At 47.5% G+C, this 25,075-nt stretch overlaps 1 protein-coding gene across 5 annotated transcripts in view; it reads right to left on the reverse strand.

The window, feature by feature from the left end:
* USP42 (ubiquitin specific peptidase 42) overlaps positions 1–8,968 on the reverse strand; it is a 55,014-nt gene extending 46,046 nt beyond the window's left edge. For 2 of the 5 annotated variants that reach the window (XM_030796431.1, XM_030796430.1), the window contains exons 1-3: positions 8,846–8,932; positions 2,488–2,737; positions 79–279 (exon numbers count right to left, since the gene is read on the reverse strand). In XM_030796431.1, the coding sequence (XP_030652291.1) occupies positions 79–279; positions 2,488–2,728 (442 nt within the window). In that variant the 5' untranslated portion in view covers positions 2,729–2,737; positions 8,846–8,932. Of the gene's footprint in view, positions 1–78; positions 280–2,487; positions 2,738–8,845 lie in introns of those variants that run through there. The other 3 variants (XM_030796433.1, XM_030796432.1, XM_030796434.1) reach the window with 3 other exon arrangements.
* Positions 8,969–25,075: the final 16,107 nt, after the last annotated feature.

The following is a 25,075-nucleotide window of genomic DNA, read 5'->3' on the forward strand; positions in this document are numbered from 1 at the left end:
CTTCACTTTCATTTCAGAGGAAAAAATGAAAGTAGGTTAGCATACTACAATACTACAAACACAACACAGAACACTTACATGTTTTGGAGTGTTCATGTGATAGCATGTAATTGGCGAGAGGTGGTGTGTAGGTTAAACACTGCAGTGCTGCATTGGCAAAACAGGTATTGCCCAAATTCTGGAGCCCAGCTCCAACTCTATGAGTTTGTTGCCACTTAAGACAAATCTTCTCAGATGGGAAAAGAACTTTCTGTGGAGGAGCGATGCCATCACCTAGGGCTACAAAAATAAACAAGAAAGAGTCAGAAACCAAGCTTTGCATACTGAAGCTAAATAAATAGTAACACCTGGTCAAACCTCAATCGTTTCAAGATCCGAAATCTCATGACCAGCCTACCTGAAATACAGGGGGAAGAGGGACATTTAAAAGACAGAAACCAGAACATGAGAAATTTTCAATGATCTGGTTTCTCCAATAAATGAACTACAAGGACAGAAAGGGGAGAGGGTTACAGATTAAAAGAAACTTGACAGAAATATCTACCAAATGCAAAGTGTAGACTTCATTTGGATGCTGCTCTGAACAACTGCTTAAAAAATATATATATATAGGCCGGGCATGGTGGCTCACACTTGTAATCCCAGCACTTTGGGAGGCCGAGGCGGGCGGATCACGAGGTCAGGAGATCGAGACCACGGTGAAACCCCGTCTCTACTAAAAATACAAAAAATTAGCCGGGCGTGGTGGCGGGCGCCTGTAGTCCCAGCTACTCGGAGAGGCTGAGGCAGGAGAATGGCGTGAACCCGGGAGGCAGAGCTTGCAGTGAGCCGAGACTGCGCCACTGCACTCCAGCCTGGGCGACAGGGCGAGACTCCATCTCAAAAAAAAAAAAAAAAAAAAAAATATATATATATATATAGGGCCGGGCACAGTGGCTCACACCTGTAATCCCAGCACTTTGGGAGGCCGAGGCGGGCAGATTATGAGGTCAGGAGATCGAGCCATCCTGGCTAACACGGTGAAACTCTGTCCCTACTAAAAATACAAAAAATTAGCCGGGCGTGGTGGCGGGCACCTGTAGTCCTAGCTACTAGGGAGGCTAAGGCAGGAGAATGGCGTGAACCCGGGAGGCGGAGCTTGCAGTGAGCTGTGACAGCGCCACTGCACTCTAGCCTGGGCGACAGAGCGAGACTCCGTCTCAAAAAAAAAAAATACATCTATATATATACATATGTACACATATATATACACACACACACGTATTTTATGCATATATATTTTATATATATATAAAACAACAACCAGAGAAATATGAACATTGAAGGGCTTTTTCATATAAATACATTTTTTATTTTTAGAAAAAACTCTTTAGATGTATACACTAAAATACAAGTGAAAGATGAAGTACTGGATTTGAAATAATGTCGTGGGGAGGTAAGTAAGTGCTGGTATCACTGGCTATAAGTTGATAAATGTCAAAGTTGGTTGATGGCTACAAGAGAGTTCATTATAATTACTCTTTTATATCCACTTTGAACATTTAGAAAATAAATAACAATAGAAAAAATGAGATAAATCTGATTCCTTGTAACATCTGCCATGGATGCTAATTCAGTACCACCATCACTGTCATCCTTATTATCTCATGTAGGGAGCCCTTACTAGGCCAAATGGTTGCAATTCTAATGGTTGGTACTGATGTCATTCCCGTTTTACCACTAAGGAAGCAGGTTTTGAACTCAGATTATAAGGCACCACTGTACACATTTGTGAGTAGACTACCTGCGACCTAAAAATTTTGAAGATTATCAACAGATTACTAATAACTAAGTATGACAATGGAACTCAAGCTGAAGCTCAAGAAACAACTTATTTAGGAAAGCTGAAAATGATCAATGGCAAGACTAATTTTTCAAAGGCTTTGGCAGTCCCCCAGTGCTCTAACAGAAGGCTGAGATTGGGCCGGGCACAGTGGCTCACGCCTGTAATCCCAGCACTTTGGGAGGCCAAGGCAGGAGGATCACGAGGTCAGGAGATTGAGATAATTCAGGCTAATACAGTGAAACCCTGTCTCTACTAAAAATACAAAAAATTAGCCAGGCATGGTGGCGGGCGCCTGTAGTCCCAGCTACAAGGGAGGCTGAGGCAGGAAAATGGCGTGAACCCGGAAGGCAGAGCTTGCAGTGAGTCAAGATCGTGCCACTGCACTCCAGCCTGGGCGAGCGAGCGAGACTCCACCTCAAAAAAAAAAAAAAAAAAAAAATGGAAGAAACTAATAATATTCTAGTAACTAAAAACAATCTATCCTGTTGTCAGTCAATCACGAACAAGTAACAGGAAAACAAAGCCTATCAAGTAATGCAACTCTTCTGGCCACTCAGGTGGCCTCATGGCTTGCAAAATAAGCCCCTCTCTGAAACCACCACGCCCCAGCAGCATTTATACAGGAGTTTCTGGCGGTAATTCTCTCTTTTGAAAAACAGTACCTTGATCCTTTTGTGGTGATGGTTTTGATTTATCAGGTACAGATGAACTCGAATAAACTACAGCACCAGGTACTGGTCCTAAAGAAAGTGTGTGATTTGACACATCATTCAATGAAGACACAGCACCCCAGCTGGCAGAACCTGCATCCATGTCTCCAGGTGAGACTGCCTCAGAGCTGCCAGGCTGATTCTGATAGGCTGATGGGTCTGAAGATTCAGAAGCTTTGTCAACTATGGTCATTGTTCAACTCTGCAAAAGATGAAAAGTATATATTTGTTTCATCAGGTGAGAAAAGCAATCTCCTTACCCCACCATTAGATCTTGGAAAATCATTCCAGCCATTTTAAAGTTATTTTCAAACACATCACCCAAATATAAAAACAATAGTACTTTCTAACATTTTTGTAATAATCTCCTTGGGACATTTAGCAACATGATAATCTGAATGTCAACAATCTTTATTTTAAAATCTTCAGTGAAGTATTTGATTAAAAGAACTTCTCATTTCATTTCATGCCCCCTAAAAGTCTGGCATTTCAGTTTATAATTGGGCATTTCAATTTTCAATTCTGTTTATTTACTAAGTACCTATCTTTTCCTTCTCTACTGCTTAAAACCAGAAAAATTATACACAGTAATACATTTGACTAAATCTCCAATTTGAGTATAATTCCTCAGAGAAAAGCATCAACTACACAGAGAAAATCTAGACTTAATTTTGTGCTAAAAGTGCAAATGGCACCAAGTGAAATACATTACAGTTTTGAAAATTATAATTACAGAGATCTCACCTTTAAAACCATTTTTCTGAAGAGGCTCATTTATATGGAATGTATGACTTTTTAAATAAAACCTGTAAGCCATTACGGACATCAAACTCGAACACAAATATCTGTTACGAAAGGACTTGATTATAATTTTCTCTGAGTCCTATTTTAAAATATTAGGGCTACCACTAATTGAGCATTTTCTATGTATTGGGCATTGCATCAACTGCTGGACATACATTAACTTAATTTTCAGAAGGAACCTATGAGAGCTCAGACAGAATCCCCAGGGCCTACAAAATGAAGCAACCAGCCAGCAACTGGGACTGAGAGCCAGGTCCAGCGTTCCCAGCCAGGCTTCCTTCTGGTTATGCCACCTTGTCAACAGAATGCTTTTAGGGATATTTCTGAAATTGCCCAACAGTGGCCACATCTAGACATGCCACTCCTGTGTAGAAAACCTTTCAGGAGGCCGGGCGCAGTGGCTCATGCCTATAATTCCAGCACCTTGGGAGGCCAACGTGGGCAGATCACTTGAGGTCAGCAGTTTGAGACCAGCCTGGCCAACATGGTGAAACCTTGTCTCTATGAAAAACAAAAATTGGCCAGGCATGGTGGTGCACACCTGTAATCCCAGCATTTTGGGAGGCTGAGCCAGGTGAATCACCTGAGGTCAGGTGTTTGAGACCAGTCTGGCCAACATGGTGAAACCTCATCTCTACTAAAAATACAAAAATTAGCCGGGCGTGGTGGCACGTGCCTGTAATCTCAACTACTCGGGAGGCTGAGTCAGGAAAATCACTTGAACCTGGGAGACAGAAGTTGCAGTGAGCCAAGAACGTGCCACTGACATCCAGCCTTGGTGACAGAGCAAGAATAAGTCTCAAAAAAAAAAAAAAAAAAAAAGGCCAGGCGGGGCGCAGTGGCTCACACCCCTGTAATTCCAGATTCCAGCACTTTGGGAGGCCAAGGTGGGTGGATCACTTGAGTCCAGGAGTTCCAGACCAGCCTGGCCAACATGGGGAAACCCCATCTCTACTAAAAATACAAAAATTAACCAGGCGTGGTGGCGCACGCCTGTATTCCCAACTACCTGGGAGGCTGAGGCAGGGAAAATTGCTTGAACCTGGGAGGCAGAGATTGCAGTGAGCCGAGATCACGCCACTGCACTCCAGACTGAGTGACAGAGCGAGACTCTGCCTCAAAAAAAGAAAGAAAAGGAAAGGAAGAAAGAACACCTTTCAGGAGGGGCCCAACTGCCCATAGCACAACATCTTAATGCCTGGACTTGGCATTGTCTGACCTAATAACCTCTCCAAACACCCACTCTGTCATGTTCCCACCATGCTGAAGTCTTTTTTTTTTTTTTTTTTTTTGTCCCTGCTCTCTCTGGGCTCTGCGCATGCTGTTCTTCTCTCCGACTCTTTTCCATCCTTCCACCTCTAGCCAGTTCACACTTCCACTTCTCAGTTTAGAATTTACTTCCTCTGGGACACTTTCCTTGACATCACCATTCCCCCCAAGACTGGGTTAGAAACCCCTCAAGGCCCCCACAGCACCCTGTGCTGATTTCTATGGTAGCGTGCTGGCATCTACTCCACAGCTGTTTTACTTGCTGTTCTCTACCATGTTCTTATTCACATCCTCCGACCTGGTGTAGAGAAAGCTTTCCATACATGTGAAGAACAACTTAATGAACAAAGTCTGGAAACAGAAAACAACTTGCGTTTGCTTTTAGCACCAGCTTGTGCTGAATGATTAACATACAGTATATCATTTGATCCTTAAGAAACTCTGGAGTAGAAATGGCCTTTAAAATTTGTTTTTAAAAATATTGAGGCTGGGCACAGTGGCTCACGCCTGTAATCCCAGCACTTTGGGAGGCCGAGGCAGGTGAATCACGAGGTCAGGAGATTGAAACCATCCTGACCAACATGGTGAAACCCTGTCTCTACTAAAAATACAAAAATTAGCTGGGCATGGTGGTGCGTGTCTGTAATCCCAGCTACTCGGGAGGCTGAGGCAGGAGAATCGCTTGAACCCGGGAGGCGGAGGTTGCAGTGAGCTGAGATCGCGCCACTGCACTTTTAAAGACTCTGTCTTTAAAAGAAAAGGATACTGTAAAAGTACAAAAAAGTACTACCCATGCTATGAAGTAGGGAAAATAAAATACCCATGTACTTTCCAAACTGGCTGCTCACAATAACTTTCTGGGGTTTTTCTTTTTTGTAGAGACAGGGCCTCATTATGTTGCCCAGGCTGGTCTTGAACTCCTGGCCTCAAACGATCCTCCTGCCTCTGCCTCCCAAAATGCTGGAATTACAGGCATGAGCCACAGAGCCTGGCCAAATTTGTTTTTTAAAAGCATCAATTTTGTTGTTTGTAATCTTTTTGTTGGTTTGTTTTGTTATGTTTTGAGGCAAAGTCTAGCTCTGTCACCCAGGCTGGAATGCAGTGGCGCCATCACGGCTCACTGCAACCTTCTCTGCCTCCCAGCTTCAAGCGATTCTCCTGCCTCAGCCTCCCGAGTAGCTGGGACTATGGGTGCGTGCCACCACACACGGCTAATTTTTGTATTTTTAGTGGAGCCAGGTTTCACCATGTTGGCCAGGCTGGTGTAATTTTTAACTAGGGGAAGATTATCACCCAAAAAAATACAATCTTAAAGTTTCTGAACTCAAGTAGAAATATAAAAGATATTTGTCAATTTCAATGAACTAAGAAAAAAACTGAATTGAAATTTTAAATCAATCAAAGGTAGCTGACCCTCAATCAGGAAGAAAGCTTGAGCCTTATCCTCCAAACAGAGTTTACATTTTTCCTCATCTAATACTTAAAAGAAATTATGAAATAGTGTGGGGACAGAAGAAAAAAATGCAGGAAGAAAAGAAACAAGAGGCCGGGCGTGGGTGCTCACACCTGTAATCCCAGCACTTTGGGAGGCTGAGGCGGGCAGATCACCTGAAGTTGGGAGTTCAAGACCAGCCTGACCAACACGGAGAAACCCCGTCTCTACTAAAAATACAAAATTAGCCAGGTGTGGTGGCGCATGCCTGTAATCTCAGCTACTCGGGGGGCTGAGGCAGGAGAATCGCTTGAACCCAGGAGGCAGAGGTTGCGGTGAGCCGAGGTCGCGCCATTGCCCTCCATCCTGGGCAACAAGAGTGAAACTCCATCTCAAAAAAAAAGAAAGAAAAGAAAGAAAAGGAAGAAGAAAGCCCAAATAGAGTTATCAGAAATATAAGAAAAGGTTAATCCAGCCTTATTTACAGTGACACTAAACAGCGGCAAAAACCTTAATTTTCAGGGGATAAACATACCTTCAGAACAATCACTAACAATGACCAAATAAAACCATTTTACTTGCTCCAATTACCTTTTAGAAGGGACAAAAGCCTCTTAAGTGAAAAAAATTTTAAGGAAAGCACAATTCAAGTCATCATTAACCATACAGCATTGTAATTGTGGAAAAACCAACCAAAACTATCCATTCGCCTTCATTTGTATATTCAGCCAATGAAGTCTTGACCTAAAACCATCAGGCATCAAACTAAACTCCATCTGCTACACACATAACCTTTCTTGAAGCTAAACAATGTTATGCAGGGCTTAAGATTCATATGCTTGAATGTTCCTCACTTTCAGTAAAGCTTCTAAATATTACTGTTACAAATATCAGGACTTTTAAGCAACAGCTTCTAATGATATACAAAAGTTACAAGAGCATTAAAAACAACCACCACCACCTACAGGTGGTGCATGGTGGCCCAAGCCTGTAATCCCAACACTTTTGGAGGCCAAGGCAGGAGGATGGCTTGAGCCCAGGAGTTGCAGACCAGCCTGGGCAACAGTGAGACCCTGTCTCTTTAAGGAAAAAAAAAAAAAAAATTAGCTGGGTGTGGTGGCATGTGCCTGTAGTCCTACCTACTTAGGAGGCTGAGGTGGGAGGACTGCTGGAGCTCAGGAGATTGAGGCTACAGTGAGCTACAATTGCGCCACTGCACTCCAGCCTAGGCAGCAGAGGGAGATCTTGTCTCAAAAAAACAACATGAACATGAATCGAGGTTGGATCTGTGTGGAGGAATGAGACTTCACAAGTGTTTCCTTTGCTTTAAATACTAGTCTTTTACTCAAAGCCTGAAAATTCTCAGTCTCTTATATGGTATGTCTCCCTTGTTATCAAATGCTAGAATGCATTATTCTTTTCTCATTTGTAGAGTTTCACTATTTAGACACTGTGGCACTCTACATACATTGAGGTAATAATATCAACACGTTTAAAGAGAAACTGTTACACTCTGCTTCTTCGTAAACAATGTAATCCACGTTCTTGTAACATTTCCGTTACAAGAGAAAACACACACGCTTTAAAAAGACAAAACCTTAGTCTTAATTATACTTAAGTAAACCAAACGACTGGCCTTAAACTTTATAAACCAAATACTTACTGTAGACTTAATTCAAAGATACAGAAAAGAAAGTGAAACTGACCCTAATTTAAAACAAATAAGTGAAACTGATCATTCATATCCCCTAGGCAATTTGAATGAGTGACATAGTAAAAAGAATTAGGTTTAAAATGTACCACTCTTTGAAACGTTTTGAGAGGCCACCAAAATGAGAATCTAGGATTCTGTGGTTACCTTGAAAAGGAGGCGTTAACTAGTTTCTCCAACAGTTTTGCTGTCAGGGTATTGACTTTACATAACCAACATGTTTTCCCATACACAAGTGACCCCACGGCCTCCTAAGAGTCATTAACAAAAGTCATCTCCACTGCATGCATGTTAGAGGGGTTAAAGTCCTAGATGGGAAAACTTGTCCCGTCCAATTTTCATTTCCAACATCTGCAATGGATCCCCCGTTCCAGGTAAGCTGGCTCTTCCTGCCCCGAAGATTAAAAAACGCTAGGGAGGCACACATGCTTTTGGGGACGCGCCGCCCGGCTTCTCCTCTCCCTTCGGGGTGGCCGCTCCGCCAGGCGTGGGCACCTCGGACTCTCCGCGGAGCAGCCAGGTGGCCAGGCCTGGGGAGGGGGCGCCCAAGGTGGGAAAAGTTTGTCTCTGTTAGGGATGCAGTGGGGGCGGGGAGGCCGGCCCGGGGCTCTGAGGTGGCTCCGGGGCGGGAGGTGGCAGCCACGCGGGGGGCGGCGGGCGGGCCGGGGACGCCGGGCTCAGCGGTCAGCGGCCAGCACACGCCCACCCCGGCCGCCCCGAGCCTCCCGCCTGCCTGCCCGGCCCCCGGGCCGAGGGGGCGGGCTGGGGCCGGGTGGGGGTGGGAGCGCAATGTCCATGGCAACCAGGGGGGCCCGGCCTCCCCGCGCAGCCCGGCTACCCCGGCGCCCGCCCGCCGCGGCCGCCGCCCCCTCCCCAGCGGCCTGGCCGGGGCGGGCGGTGGCGCCGCAGCCCCCAGCGCGGCGGGGTCCCGGGCGGCCCGCGGCTGTGTAGGGGGAGGCGGGCGAGGGGCCGCGCCAGCCCCCGGCGGGCCGCGCCGGCTGAGGGGTGGCCGGGCCAGCGGCTGCCCAGGCGAGCGGGCCGCTGCGCGGGCCCCATGCCGGCCTGCGGCGGGCGGGAAGGAGGCGGGAGCTTACCTGACCCGGCTCGGCGCTCGCTCCATCCCCCTCGGCCGCCGCCGCCGCCGCCGCCGCACACAGCCCAGCCGCCCGGCGGGGGACAATGACGTGCCTCCATCCGGGCACCGCCGCCGCCGCCTCCGGGTCAACGCCGCGCCCGCCGTGCCCCTCCGGACCGCCAGGGGGCGCGCCAGGGCCGCGCCCGAACGCGCCACCGCCCAGGGGCCGTCGCACAACAAGCGCGGCGCGCAGCTAACAAGCGCGGCGAGTGTGGGAGGGCCCGTCGCCCAAGAGCTGTGGGCGAAGGCCGGCGTCGCGCGTCACCAGAGCGCCGGTCAGGTCGGCAGAGGGAGGGCGCTGATTGGCTGGGCTGGCCGCGCGTCTGCGCGCCGGGAAAAGGGCTCCTTCCGCCCTGTGCTCCCCTGGGCAGAGCCAGACGGCGCGCGGTGGGCGGAGGACTTTGGGCCTTCGCCTGGTACTGCGCTTGACCCCAGACGCGTTTCCAGAAGCGGGGCACCTGGGGACGCAGGAGTCTGGGATCCCCGTCCCCCGAAAACGGACTCGGCTCCGAGAAATCCTCCGCTTTGTGGGCTTCGCCCTCTGCAACTACCTTGCGCCTCCCTTGGCCTAGCGGACGCAGCCTTTATTTTTTGTTTCTTAGAAACAAGGTCTGGGCCGGGCGCGGCGGCTCACGCCGTAATCCCAGCATTCTGGGAGGCCTAGCCGGGCGGATCATGAGATCAGGAGTTGGAGACCAGCCTGGCCAGCATGGTGAAACCCTGTCTCTACTAAAAATACAAAAAATTAGCCGGGCGTAGTGGCGCGTGCCTGTAGTCCCAGCTACTCGGGAAGCTGAGGCAGGAGAATTGCTTGAACCCGGGAGGCGGAGGTTTCAGTGAGCCGAGATCGCGCCTCTGCACTCCAGCCCTCCAGCCCGGGCAACAAAGCGAGACTCTGTCTCAAAAAAAAAAGAAAGAAAAGAAACAGGGTCTGTAGCCCAGGCTGGGGTGCAATTTCAGGACCTAGCTCACTGCAGCTGCGACCTCCGGGCTCAAGCGATGCCCCTGTCTTAGCCTTCCTAGCAGCTGGGGCTACAGTCGCGCGCCACCACGCACACTTAATTTTAGGGTTTTTGTTTGTTTGGTTTTGGTTTGGAGTTTTGTAGGTTGTAGGCCCGGGCAGGTCTAAGATTCCTGGGCTCAAGCAGCCCTCCCTCCGTGGCCTCCCAAAGTGTTGGGATTACAGGCGTGAGCCGCTGCACCCGACTAATTTTTTGAGTTTTTTTTTTTTTTTTGTAGAGACGGGGGTCTCGCTATGTTGCCCAAGCTGATTTCCAACTTCTGAGATCAAGCGATTCTCCCACCTCAGCCTCCCAAAGCTCTGGGATTACACTCCAGAGCCACCGCCCAAGACCTGATGCAGCCTTCAAGTACGCCTGATCCCACCGGTGCGCCACTGTCCATCAGACTCACACACTGAGTTACAGAAAGGGATTTTCTTTTTCTTATTTCTTTTTTCTTTTTTTTGAGACGGAGTTTGCTCTTGTGGCCCAGGCTGGAGTGCAATGGCATGATCTCGGCTCACTGCAACCTCTGCCTCCCAGTTTCAAGTGTGCCTCCTGCCTCAGCCTCCCAAGTACCTGGGATTACAGATGCCCGCCACCATGCCCGGCTAATTTTTTGTATTTAGTAGAGACAGAGTCCAAAGAGACCTCTGGCCATTTTGTTTGTTTGTTTTTTAGTTGGGGTCTTGCGCTGTTCCCAGGCTGGAGTACAGTAGCGCAATCTCGGCTCGTTGCAACCTCTGCCTCCCAGGTTCAAGTGATTCTCCTGCCTCAGCTTCCCAAGTAGCTGGGATCAGGTGCCCGCCACCACGCCCAGCTAATTTTTTGTATTTTTAGTAGACACAGGGTTTCACTATGTTGGCCAGGCTGGTCTCAAACTCCTGACTTTGTGATCTGGCTGCCTCGACCTCCCAGAGTGCTGGGATTACAGGCATGAGCCACCACACCCGGCCCCTCTGGCCATTTAATTTACTCAGTAATTATATGCTGGGGAATAGGGGCCTGCTCAGATATTTCCAGGCTTTTGCTTAAAGAGTCCAAGTTAATGCAGATCTAAAGCACCCTCAGGGTTCCCTTATTGCTAAGGGATCAAGTTAATACCTTTGGTCCTGACCCACATCCCTCACTGGGTTCACTGAGCCTACAGTGGTCATTTCCCTGGTTCCCAAATGTGATACTCAAATAGTCATACTTAGCAATTGGTTCCTTGACTTGTAGCGTAAGAGCTATTGTAGTAGAGAAAGCCAAGTGGGGCTGGGCGTGGTGGCTCACACCTAGAATGCCAGCATTTTGGGAGGCCCAGACAGGCAGATCCCTTGAGGTCAGGAGTTCAAGACCAGCCTGGCCAACATGGCGAAGCCCCATCTCTACTAAAAATACAAAAATTAGCCAGGTGTGGTGGCAAGTGCCTGTAATCCCAGCTACTCGGGAGGCTGAGGCAGGAGAATCGCTTGAACCTGGGAGGCGGAGGTTGCAATGAGCCGAGATTGCGCCACTATACTCCAGCCTGGGCGACAAAAAAAAAAAAAAAAAAAAAAAAAAAAGCCAAGTGGAACAAGTGGAAGCCCTGAAACTGCCCTCTCTGGACAAAAGAGTAAGTTGGTGGGGCTGAGGGTGGGGGTTGATGGGAGAAAATGGCAGAGAATAGTGCCATGCTCAGAGGGGTAAAGGATGCAAGGCTGGTGTCTCCATCTGCTCATTTAATTTACCAGTCTGACCCCTGCAAAAACTGGATGAACCATCATAGATGACAATGAAATACTGCAAACATAATCCTCAAGGACTCATCTAGCACCAGCTTAATTCCACCGCTACCCACTCCATCCTTTGGAGTTCTTCTACATCCACAACAGAATGGAGTTGTGTTTAGAATCTCCCTCAGATTGGGCTTAGTGGCTCATGCCTGTAATCCCAGCATTTTAGGAGGCCGAGGAAGGAGGATCGCTTGAGGCTAAGAGTTCAAGACCAACCTGGGCAATATAGGGAGACCCTGACTCTACAAAAAATAAAAAATTAGCCAGGTGTGCTGGTGTGTGCCTGTAGTCCCAGCTACTCAGGAGGCTGAGGTGGGAGGATCGCTTGAGCCCAGGAGGTCAAGGCTGCAGTGAGCTGTGATGGCACCTTGGCACTCCAGCCTGGGTGACAAAGCAAGACCCTGTCTTAAAAACAACAGGCTGGGCGCGGTGGCTCACGGCTGTAATCCCAGAACTTCGGGAGGCCGAGGCGGGTGGATCACGAGGTCAGGAGTTCAAGACCAGCTTGACCAACATGGCGAAACCCCGTCTCTCCTAAAAATACAAAAAAAATTGGCCAGGTGTAGTGGCACGCACCAGCTACTCAGGAGGCTGAGGCAGGAGAATCACTTGAACCCGGGAGGTGGAGGCTGCAGTGAGCCAACATCACGCCATGCACTCCAGCCTGGGTGACAGAGTGAGACTCCATCTCAAAAAAACAAACAAAATAACCTTGTAGTTGATCCTCCTTTCTCTGAAACTCTCAGAGCAAACGAACAAGGCCTTTTAACTCTTACAGATTTTACAACCACAATGAAAAAAAGAAGAAAATACTATAAACAGTGAAAAATAGATTCGTCACAAAATACATTCAAAAGAAGTACCTACCATATTTTACCACAAAAAAGTAAAGGAGGGAGAGAGAAAGAGGGAGAGGAAGAGTAAAAGAGAAAAGAAAAAGGTAAGGAAAGAAGACAGGAGGGGTGGGGGAAGGAGGGAAGAAAGGAGAAAGAAAGAAAAAAGAAAGAAAAGACTGGCCAGGCATGGTGGCTCATGCTTGTAATCCCAGCACTTTGGGAGGCCAAGGTGGGTGGATCACAAGGTCAGGAGATGGATACCACGGTGAAACCCCGTCTCTACTTAAAAAATACAAAAAATTAGCCGGGCTTGGTGGCGGGCGCCTGTAGTCCCAGCTACTAGGAGAGGCTGAGGCAGGAGAATGGTGTGAACCCGGGAGGCGGAGCTTGCAGTGAGCCGAGATCGCACCACTGCACTCCAGCCTGGGTGACAGAGCGGACTCCATTTCAATAAAAAAAAAGAAAAGAAAGAGGCACATGCCTGTAATCCCAGCACTTTGAGAGGCTGAGGTGGAAGAATCACTTGAGATCAGGAGTTCAAGACCAGCCCGGCCAACATGGTGAAACCCCGTTTCTACCAAAAAATACAAAAGTTACCTGAGCATGGTGGTGCATGCCTGTAGTCCCAGCTACTCAGGAGTCTGAGGCATGAATCGCTTGAACTCAGGAGGTGGAGGTTGCAGTGAGCTGAGATCGCGCCACTGCACTCTTGCCTGGGCAACAGAGTGAGACTTGGTCCCAAGGCAAAAAAAAAAAGAGAAGAAAAGAAGGAAAGAGGGAAGAAAGGAAGGAAGGGGGAGGGAGGGAGGGAGGGAGGGAAAGGAAAGGAAGGAAAAAAGAGTACCTTCCGTTCACTCAGAGTGCTCAGATGACACCAATCAATAAACTTGTCCCAGCAGCCCACACGGAGACTCAGTCACAGAGAGCACTGTTTGGAAACAGATAAACTAGGTGTAAATTCCAGCTCCAGCTTATATTTATCTGTTAAGTTCTGTGAGCCTTGCTTCAGACTCTCGTGAAATGAAAGGCTGTTTTAATTTATCTTAAGCCAAGTTTATCCTAATGGATGATTAACACCACTTCCCTGCACACCAACATAAGACATTAAAGCGTGAAAGTGTTCAAAGAGGGATATATTTAATCTTCTGAGGACCAGTGTCTCCTAGGAAGGAAATCTGAGACTGTGGCTGGCCAGGTCTTAGACCCAGCTTGTTTTTAGGAGACAGATCCTAAATCTCTCCTTTATGGATTGACAAAATGTTAATTTAGAATTAAGAGGGGGTCATTGGAGATGCTGTGCCTACTTTCCAGAGACTATTTTGTTTGGAACCCAGAGCTGTGGGTGTTAATTAGTTACTACACAGTGTCATGATGCCTCAAATGAGGAAGGTAATACTTAGTGGGTGGGTTTACCCCTGAAGTGGATGCTGTTTAGGAAAAGTTTTGCAACAGAAATCGCACTTGACATAGGTCCTTGAGGCCGGGCGTGGTGGCACATGCCTGTAATCCCAGAACTTTGGGAGCCCAAGGCAGGCAGATCCCCTGAGGTCAGGAGTTCAAGACGAACCTGGCCAACATGGTGAAACCCCGTCTCTACTAAAAATACAAAAATTAGCTGGGTGTGATGGGAGGTGCCTGTAATCCCAGCTACTCAGGAGGCTGAGGCAGGTGAATCACTTGAACCCAGGAGGCAGAGGTTGCAGTGAGCTGAGATCACGCCACTGCACTCCAGCCTGGGCGACAAAGCAAGAATCTGTCTCAAAAAAAAAAAAAAAAAAAAAAAAAAAAGGAGAAGAAGAAGAAGAAGAAGAAATAGGTCCTTGAGGACTAAGTAGGATTTTTTCCAGGCAGATATCGAATAGAAAAAGGATGCCAGCCAGCATTTCAGGAACAAATGCCGATTGAGGGTGCTGTGGTGCACCCCTGTAGTCCCAGATATTTGGGAGGCTGCGATGGGAGGGATTAGGCCCAGTCTAGGCAAAATAGCTAGACACCACCCCACTTTGAACCCCCATCCCCCACTGTCTCCGAAAAAATTTTTTTACCAGACTATTAAATCAGCAACATACATATATATGTGTGTGTGTATACACACACACACATACATATATATATTTTGAGACAGGGCCTCACTCTGTTACCAGACTGAAGTGCAGTGGTGTGATCATAGCTTACTGCAATCTCTGCTGCCCAGGCTCAAGCCATCCTCCCACCTCAGCCTCCCAAGTAGCTGGGACTAAAGACGCATGCCAGTAAGCCTGGCTAATATTGTTTTGTATTTTTTTGTAGAGACAGGGTCTCACTATGTTGCCCAGGCTGGTCTCAAGTGATTCACCCACCTTAAACTTCCAAAGTGCTGGGATTACAGGCATGAGCTACTGTGAATACATATTTATTGAACCTTGAGAAGCAATGATTTAGCTGGCTGGCAAACATACAAAGAAAGATACATCTTAAGTATAATTTCTGGGCTGGGCGCGGTGGCTCACGCTTGTAATCCCAGCACTTTGGGAGGCCGAGGCGGGCGGATCACGAGGTCAGGAGATCGAGACCACGGTGAAACCCCGTCTCTACTAAAAATACAAAAAATTAGCTGGGCGTGGTGGCGGGCGCCTGTAGTCCCAGCTACTCAGAGAGGCTGAGGCAGGAGAATGGCGTGAACCCGGGAGGCGGAGCTTGCAGTGAGCCGAGATTGCGCCACTGCACTCCAGCCTGGGTGACAGAGCAAGACTCCGTCTCAAAAAAAAAAAAAAAAAAAAAAAAAAAAGTATAATTTCTGTCCATTCAGGAACAAAACCAGGAGACATATTACTAACATAATGATTAAATATGGTTCCTGTTTTTTGGGCTAACGTAAAAAAACAAGAATAAAATTAATATGGGAGTGAGAATGAGAATCAATATAATCAATAGAAACCCAATTATAGTACAATATGGTAGCTGACTAGAGGCTATGTATGGCACTGGGCACGGCGGCTCAAGCCTGTTATCCAAGCATTTTGGGAGGCCAAAGTAGGAGAATCACCTGAGTCCAGGAGTTTGAGACCAGCCTGGGCAACATAGGCAGACCCTGTCTCTAAAAAACTTTTAAGGCCGGGTGCGGTGGCTCACGCTTGTAATCCCAGCACTTTGGGAGGCCAAGGCGGGCGGATCACGAGGTCAGGAGATCGAGACCACGGTGAAACCCCGTCTCTACTAAAAATACAAAAAAATTAGCCGGGCGTGGTGGCGGGCGCCTGTAGTCCCAGCTACTCGGAGAGGCTGAGGCAGGAGAATGGCGTGAACCCGGGAGGCGGAGCTTGCAGTGAGCCGAGATTGCGCCACTGCACTCCAGCCTGGGCGACAGAGCGAGACTCCGTCTCAAAAAAAAAAAAAAAATTTTTTTTAAATTAGCTGGGCATGATGATGCATGCCTGTAGTCTCAGCTACTCGGGAGGCTGAGGTGGGAGGATTGCTTGAGACCAGGAGTTTGAGGCTGCAGTGAGCTCTGATCTTGCCATTTCACTCCAGCCTGGGCAACAGAGCAAGACCCTGCCTCAAAAAAGAAAAGAAGAAAAGTATGTAAAGTTAGTTAATCTCTATGTACTAACAATATTAACTAAATATAAACAGTGACTCTTACCACAGAAGCTGAAACAAAATAGCAAATCATATGCAATAAACCGAAGTAAGTTGGAGGCCTTAATGAAGAACACAATCAAAGGAGGCCAAGGGAGGCTTGCTGAAAGGGAGTTTATAACTCACCACTGAATAGGCGTCATATGTCTTCAAATTAGATTGTAACTGTGATGAAATTGATCCCTAACAAATTCTTCCTGGAACATAAATTGCTGACAGGATAAATACATAATACTTTTTAATTAAGTTATAAGTGTAAGGTCCTCTGGAGGATTACTAATAGAAATTAGTTACATATATTATAGTTATATATATAGTATATAATATATATATAGTTAGTTTTGTTTTTTTGTTTGAGACAGAGTCTTGCTTTGTCACCCAGGCTAGAGTGCAGTGGCACAATCCCAGCTCACTGCAACCTCCACCTCCTAGGTTCAAGCGATTCTCCTGCCTCAGTCTCCTGAGTAGCTGGGATTACAGACACGCGGGACCGTGCCCAACTAATTTTTGTATTTGTAGTAGAGATGGGGTTTCACCATGTTAGTCAGGTTGGTCTCAAACTCCTGGCCTCAGGTGATCCACCTGCCTCGGCCTCCCAAAGTGCTGGGATTAGAGGTGTGAGCCACTGTGCCAGGCATGTGTATATATATATATATATATATATATATATATAATATATTTCTTTTTTTTTTTGTGACAGAGTTTCAATCTTGTTGCCCAGGCTGGTGTGCAATGGCGTGATCTCGGTTCACTGCAACCTCAGCCTCCTGGGTTCAAGCAATTCTCCTGCTTCAGCCTCCTGAGTAGCTGGGATTACAGGCATGCGCCACCATGCCTAATTTTGTATTTTTAGTAGAGACGGGGGTTTCTCCATGTTGGTCAGACTGGTCTCGAACTCCCGATCTCAGATGATCTGCCCACCTTGACCTCCCAAAGTGCTGGGATTACACGCGTGAGCCACTGCGCCCGGCCCTATATATATATATTTTTTGAGACAGAGTCTTACTCTGTCACCCAGGCTGGAGTGCAGTGACACGATCTCGGCTCACTGCAACCTCCACCTCCCGGGTTCAAGCCACATTGGCACCTCCCGCACCCAGCCATAGCAAGCCATATTTCATCAGACACTTGAGGGATGAGTATCAGAAAGTCAGGTGAAGAGGCCGGGCGTGGTGGCTCATACCTGTAATCCAGCACTTTGGGAGGCCGAGGTGGGCAGATCACGAGGTCAGGAGTCCGAGACCAGCCTGACCAACATGGTGAAACCCCATCTCTACTAAATACAAAAAAATTAGCCGGGCATGGTGGTGCATGCCTGTAATCCCAGCTACTCAGGAGGCTGAGGAAGGAGAATCATTTGAACCCGGGAGGCGAAGGTTGCAGTGAGCTGAGATCGCACCCTTGCACTCCAGCCTGGGAGACAGGGTGAGACTCCATCTCAAAAAAAAAGAGAAGTCAGAAGTCAGGTGAAGCAGGGACAGGGTCCAGGGCCAGAAGAGTGTTCTGGGTGGAAGGAACAGAAGCTGTATGTATTATGTTTTTAAAATTTTCTGTACTTATGACGCTTTGACATCTTACAAAGCTTGCTGGCCTGAAAGAAACTCCCCCTCCCAGGGGTAGCCAATCCTCAGGACACCAAAGAGCTCAACCAGGAGGATGTCTTTAGTCCCAGCACTTTGGGAGGCTAAGGTGGGTGTATCACCTAAGGTCAGGAGTTCAAGACAAGCCTGGCCAACATGGTGAAACCCCATCTCTACTAAAAATGCAAAAAACGTTAGCCAGGCTTGGTAGTGGGCGCCTGTAATCCCAGCCACTCAGGAGGCTGAGGCACGAGAATCGCTTGAACCTGGGAGGTGGAGGTTGCAGTGAACAGAGATCGCACTACTTCACTCCAGCCTGGGCAACAGAGTGAAACTCTGTTTCAAAAAGATTAAATAAATAAATAAATAAATAAATAAATAAATATAGAAAAGAAACCCCAGTGCAGGCTCTGGCTCAGGCTTCTGCCACCTGACCAAACCTGGCACTCCCCTATGGCCCTTCATGGCATTTGGTGAGACCCCTCCCTGGACCTGCGAGTATAGAAACATCTTCCTTCCAATCTTGGTTCCTGCTGTCCCCTCCTGCGGGTGCACTGATTGTCCCATACCATGTCCATCATCTCCATGCTTGGAACACTTCAGACTTCAAGCAGGGGGTTTGAGGAAGAACAGGAGAGAAGGAGAGCAAAATGTCGAACTCACCTTGATGAGTTGGTAGAAAGAGAAAATTACAAATTCTCAGAAGAAATCTTTCTGTTTAGGGAGATTCTAAAAGTGAAAGATCGATGATGAGACGCTATCACTGGCGTAGTGACGTCAGTCAGGGTTGGCAGGATGAGTTAGCTTCCTAGGAGCAAAGAAGGATTGTCAATAAGAGTAATAAGAGTAGGAGGCCACGCACGGTGGCTCACGCCTGTAATCCCAGCACTTTGGGAGACCAAGGCAGGCGATCACCTGAAGTCAGGAGTTCCAGACCAGCCTGGCAACATGGTGAAACCCCGTCTCTACTAAAAAATATAAAAATTAGCTGGGTGTGGTGGCGGGTGCCTGTAATCCCAGCTACTTGGGAGACTGAGGCAGGAGAATATCTTGAACCTGGGAGGCAGAGGTTGCAGTTAGCCGAGATTGCATCACTGCACTGCAGCCTGGGGTGACGGATGGAGACTCTGTCGCAAAAAGAAAATAAAAAAGTAATATGAGTAGCATTTTTTAAATTTTTATGTTTTAGAGACAGGATCTCACTCTGTTGCCCAGGCTGGAGTGCACTGGTGCAATCATAGCTCAGTGCCTGGCTAGTTTTTAAATATTTCGTAGAGACAAAGTCTTCCTATGTTGCCCAGGTGGGTCTCGAACTCCTGGCCTCAAGCAATCCTCCTGCCTTGGCCTCCCAAAGTGCTGGGATTACAGGTGTGAGCCACCATGCCTGTCCTAGAGTTGATATTAATAGCAGGTAGCCATTGAGAGGTACTATGTCCCAGGTCCCTCTCCCAAATGATTTAGATATGTTAACTCATTTACTATTTGCAACACGACTACAAAGCAGATAAAATTAGTACTTCCATTTTACAGGTTAGAGGTTAAATATGTTGTTCACAGTCTTACAATTAGTATTGAACATGTGTTCCTCCAGGGACTGGGGACAGAGGGACTTCCTCGGCAGATGGGACAACATATGCAAAAACAGGAATAAAAGGGTATAAAGGAGGCAAGACTAGGGTATAGCTTATCTCAAATAGTTGTTGGAGAACATTCACACTCTCTCTGAAAAATATCTCAACTTAGTATAATAACAGAGAATTAAAGAAGTGTGAGGCCGGGCAGGGAGATCATTCCTGTAATCCTAGCACTTTGGGAGGCTGAAGCGGGTGGATTGCTTCAGTCCAGGAGTTCAGGATCAGCCTGGGCAACATGGCAAGAGCCCATCTCTACAAAAAATTTTAAAATGAGACAGGCACAGTGGCCCCCACATGTAGTCCCAGCTACTCAGGAGGCCGAGGTGGGAGGATCACTTGTGCCCAGCAGTTTGAGGCTACAGTGAGCTATGATCATACTCCAGTCTGGACAACAGAGTGAGACTTAGTCTCAAAGAAAAAAAAAGAAGTGCGTAGGCCAGGTGTGGTGGCTCACGTCTGTAATCCCAGCACTTTGGTTGGCCAAAGTGGGCAGATCACCTGAGGTCAGGAGTTTGAGACCAGCCTGACCAACATGGTGAATGCCTTCTCTACTAAAAATACGAGAATTAGCTGAGCGTGATGGTACACCCCTGATATCCCAGCTACTCGGGAGGCTGAGGCAGGATAATTGCTTGAACCTGGGAGGCAGAGGTTGCAGTGAGCTGAGATTGCACCACTGCACTCCAGCCTAGGTGACAGAGTGAGACTCTGTCTCCAAAAAAAAAAAAAAAAAAAAAAAGTGTGGTGGCTGGAGGCAGTGGCTCACATCTGTAATCCCAGCTCTTTGGGAGGTTGAAGCAAGCAAATCACCCGAAGTCAGGAGTTCGAGACAAGCCTGGCCAACATGGTGAAACCCCGTCTCTACTAAAAATACAAAAAATTTAGCCAGGTGTGGTGGCAGACGCCTGTAATTCCAGCTACTCGGGAGGCTGAGGCAGGAGAATTGCTTGAACTGGGAGACAGAGGTCACAGTGAGCTGAGACCATGCCATTGCATTCCAGCCTGGGCGACAAGAGCGAAACTCCATCTCAAAAAGAAAGGAAAGGAAAAAGGAAAGGAAAGGAAAAGGGAAAGGGAAGGGGGAAGGGAAGGAGGAAGGGAAAAGGCCAAGGTGGCTCATGCTGGTAATCCCAGAACTTTGGGAGGCTGAGGGGGGTGGATCACCTGAGGTCAGGAGTTTGAAACCAGCATGGCCAACATGGTGAAAACCAGTCTTTACTAAAAATACAAAAATTAGCCAGGCTACGCTGGGCGCGGTGGCTCATGCCTGTAATCCCAGCACTTTGGGAGGCCGAGGCGGGCGGATCACGACGTCAGGAGATCGAGACCATCCTGGCTAACTCGGTGAAACCCCATCTCTACTAAAAATACAAACAATTAGCCAGGCATGGTGGCGGGCACCTGTAGTCCCAGCTACTCTGGAGGCTGAGGCAGGAGAATGGCGTGAACCTGGGAGGTGGAGCTTGCAGTGAGCTGAGATCGTGCCACTACACTCTAGCCTGGGCGACAGAGCAGGACTCTGTCCCAAAAAAAAAAAAAAAAAATTAGCCAGGCAAGGTGGCAGCCTCCTGTAATCCCAGGTACTCGGGAGGCTGAGGCAGGAGAATTGCTTGAACCTGTGAGGCGAAGGTTGCAATGAGCCGAGATCTTGGCATTGGAATCCAGCCTGGGTGACAGAGTCAGATTCTGTCTCAAAAAAAAAAAAAAAAAAAAAAATGTGGTTATCACCAGGGTGGTTTCTGTCATCTCAATGATGGCAGCCAGTGTCTGTGGTGGCATTGAGGTCTCCTACAAAGAGTGGCTTATGGGGCATTCATAAAAAATATAGACTAATAGGCTGGGCGCGGTGGCTCACGCCTGTAATCCCAGCACTTTGGGAGGCCGAGGCAGGCAGATCACAAGGTCAGGAGTTCAAAACCAGCCTGGCCAGCATGGTGAGATCCCATCTCTACTAAAAATACAAAATTTAGCCAGGCATGATGGCACGCGCCAGTAATGCCAGATACTCAGGAAGCTGAGGCAGGAGAATCGCTTGAACTCAAGAGGCAGAGGCTCTGGTGAGCTGAGATTGTGCCACTGCACTCCAGCCTGGGCAATAGAGTGAGACTCCGTCTCAAAAAAAAAAAAAAAAATATATATATATATATATATATTACATATATAGTAATAATACTTGTTATTGTGACACTATTATACACTAGGTCCCTCTTCTATATAATCTATATGAATTATACATGTTAACTCACTAATTATGTACAACACTAGGAGGAAGATTTAACTAGATTTCCATTTTACGAGTTCCAACAACTAAAAGGGGATGGTGGCCAGGCACGGTGGCCCACACCTATAATCCCAGCACTTTGGGAGCCCAAAGCTGGTGGATCACGAGGTCAGGAGATCCAGACCCAGAGGGGCCAAAGTGGTGAAACCCCATCTCTACTAAAAACTAAAAAAAAAAAAATTAGTCGGGCATGGTGGCGCGTGCCTGTAGTCCCAGCTACTCTGGAGGCTGAGGCAAGAGAATCACTTGAACCCGGGAGGCAGAGGTTGCAGTAAGTGAAGATCACGTCACTGAACTCCAGCATGGACGACAGAGACTCTGTCTCAAAATAAATAAATAAATAAATAAATAGGAATGGCTAAAACACAAAAACAAGGTTGGGCACAGTGGTTCATGCCAGGGAGAAAAGTAGGGTGGATCAGTTACACCTAAGAGTCCTTGGCCGGGTGCGGTGGCTCACGCCTGTAATCCCAGCATTCTGAGAGGCCAAGGTGGGTGGATCACCTGAAGTCAGGAGTTCAAGACCAGCTTGACCAACACGGTGGAACCCCATCTATACTAAAAATGTAAAAATTAGCCAGCCGTGATGGCACGCACCTGTAGTTCCAGCTACTCAGAAGGCTGAGGCAGGAGACTCACTTGAACCCGGGAAGTGGAGGTCGCAGTGAGCTGAAATTCTGCCACTGCACTCCAGGCTGGGTGACAGAGGAAGACTCCGTCTCAAAAAAAAAAAAAAAAAAAAAAAAAAGAGTCCTTGCGATATCAGGTGAGGAGTGTAGCAGGGCATTAAAGAGACCTGAGAAATATCTGCAGCAAAGAGCCAGGTGCGATGGCGAATGGTGTAGGCCTTGTGGATCGCAGATGCTGCAGCGCGGTGATGGGGGCAGCGGTGTGGAGTGCCTAGTGGCTAACTCAGCTTAGAAAAATATCCCGGGGCAAGGCTGGACAAAAGAGGGAGACCAAAGGAGAGCCCCTCCCTCAGGCTCAGAGTGATGTCCTTTAGTGTCCGGCAGGTTGAGTCAAGCCTCCTAGGGCAAAAATGAAAACATCAGCGTTAGCAAGACGAAATATTGATACCAACAAGGACTAAAAGTTACTGAAAACCTATAATAGATCAAAACCCTCTTCTTCAGGGCTGGGCTCGGTGGCTCACGCCTGTAATCCCAGCACTTTGGCAGGCTGAGGTGGGCGGATCTCCTGAGGTCAAGAGTTCAAGACCAGCCTGGTCATGGTGAAACCCCGTCTCTACTAAAAATACAAAAATTAGCCAGGCGTGGTGGCTCATGTCTGTAATCCCAGCTACTCAGGAGGCTGAGGCAGGAGAATCGCTTGAACCCCGGAGGTGGAGTTTGCAGTGAGCTGAGATTGAGTGACTGCACTGCAGCCTGGGTGACAGAGCGAGACTCTGTCTCAAAACAACACAAAACAAAAACCCTCTTCGTGTGATGTATATACCTTAACTCACGGACGACCTACACAACCAGCTTGGGAGTTAGGTACCCTTAATCACATTAAGGTTAGAAAAAAGGGGCAGGAGGTTAACTAGGTTAGGGATCAGTACAAATCTATCCTTGCTAGAGACCCCAGAATATGTTTCCTTGGTTTCTAACTTCTCCCCTAACAGCTCTGAATATGCAGATTGAGGAAGCAAGGGGAAAAAAAGAGGAATTTTACATGCCCTAAGATGGAGAGTTCCTAAAACAAGGTACTGGAAGACAATAAAAACATAAATGCCACATAATACTATGTATTTCCTGTGGGGGCATATGTGTGTGTGTGTGTATATACATATCCAATATACTATATACTTATATATTCTGGTGTTACATATATTTATTGAGGTTTGTAGGTATATATATGTGTGTGTGTATATATATGTATTTAAGGCTAGGTGTGGTGGCTCATGCCTGTAATCCCAGCACTTTGGGTGGCCGAGGTGGGCAGATCACTTGAGGTCAGGGGTTTGAGACCAGCCTGGCTGGCATGGCAAAACCCCATCTTTACTAAAAATACAAAAATTAGCTGGGCATGGTGGCACTTGCCTGTAATTCCAGCTACTTGAGAGGCGGAGGCAGGAGAATTGCTGGAACCTGGGAGGCAGAGGTTGCAGTGAGCCAAGATAGCACCACTGCACCCCAGCCTGGGCCACAGAGCTAGACGGTATCCAAAATAAATAAATAAGCTGGGTGCGGTGACTCACGCCTGTAACCCCAGCACTTTGGGGTCAAGGCCAAGGTGGGTCGATCACCGGAGGTCAGGAGTTCGAGACCAGCCTGACCAACATGGTGAAACCCCACCTGTACTAAAAATACAAAAATCAGCCAGGTGTGGTAGCCCGCGCCTGTAATTCCAGCTATGCGGGAGGCTGAGGCAGGAGAATCGGCTTGAACCCGGGAGGCAGAGGTTGCAGTGAGCCGAGATTCCATCTCAAAATAAAATAAAATAAAACAAAAATAAATAAATAAATAAATAAATAAATAAATAAATATATTTAAATTAATAGAGATGCAGGCTTACACCTGTAATCCCAGCACTTTGGGAGGCCAAGGCGGGCAGACTGCCTGAGCTCAGGAGTTGGCAACCAGCCTGGGCAACACGGTGAAACTGCATGTCTACTCAAATACAAAAAATTAGCCGGGTGTGGCGGCGTGCACCTGTGGTCCCAGCTACTAGGGAGGCTGAGATAGGAGAATTGCTTGAACCCGGGAGGCAGCTGTTGCAGTGAGCCAAGATCATGCCACTGCACTCCAGCCTGGGCGACAGAGCGAGACATTGTCTCAAAAACAAACAAACAAATAAATAAATAAATAAATAGAGATGCAGTCTCCTTATGTTGCCCTGGCTGGTCTTGAACTCCTGGATTCAAGCCATTCTCCCGCCTTTGCCTCCTGAACTGCTGAGATTACAAGTGTGAGCCACCACACCCAGCCTAAAAATATATTTTATATGTTTAGATGGATAAATATGCACCAGGGCTGGGCGCAGTGGCTCACGCTTGTAATCCCAGCACTTTGGGAGGCCGAGGCAGGTGGATCATGAGGTCAGGAGATCAAGACCGTCCTGGCTAACACAATGAAACCCCGTCTCTACTAAAAATACAAAAAATTAGCCGGGCGTGGTGGCAGGCACCTGTAGTCCCAGCTACTCGGGAGGCTGAGGCAGGAGAATGGCGTGCACCCGGGAGGCGGAGCTTGCAGTGAGGCGAGATTGTGCCACTGCACTCTAGCCTGAGCTACAGAGCGAGACTCCGTCTCAAAAAAAAAAAAAATGATAAATACGCACCCATAAATATATATTTTCTGCATACATACACGTATATGTATATATATTGTATATTTACACATACAAATATGTATACATACATATATATTTAACATAGAAAAGTCCTCGCAGAAAATACCTATTATTTAGAGCTTATATTTTTATTGTCTCACAGAATATGTTATTTTATGTGTTGTTCTGCAACTTGCATATACAGGTAT

The sequence above is a fragment of the Nomascus leucogenys genome, chromosome 17 (assembly GCF_006542625.1).
Source record: "Nomascus leucogenys isolate Asia chromosome 17, Asia_NLE_v1, whole genome shotgun sequence".
In the NCBI taxonomy this organism is placed as follows: domain Eukaryota; kingdom Metazoa; phylum Chordata; class Mammalia; order Primates; family Hylobatidae; genus Nomascus; species Nomascus leucogenys.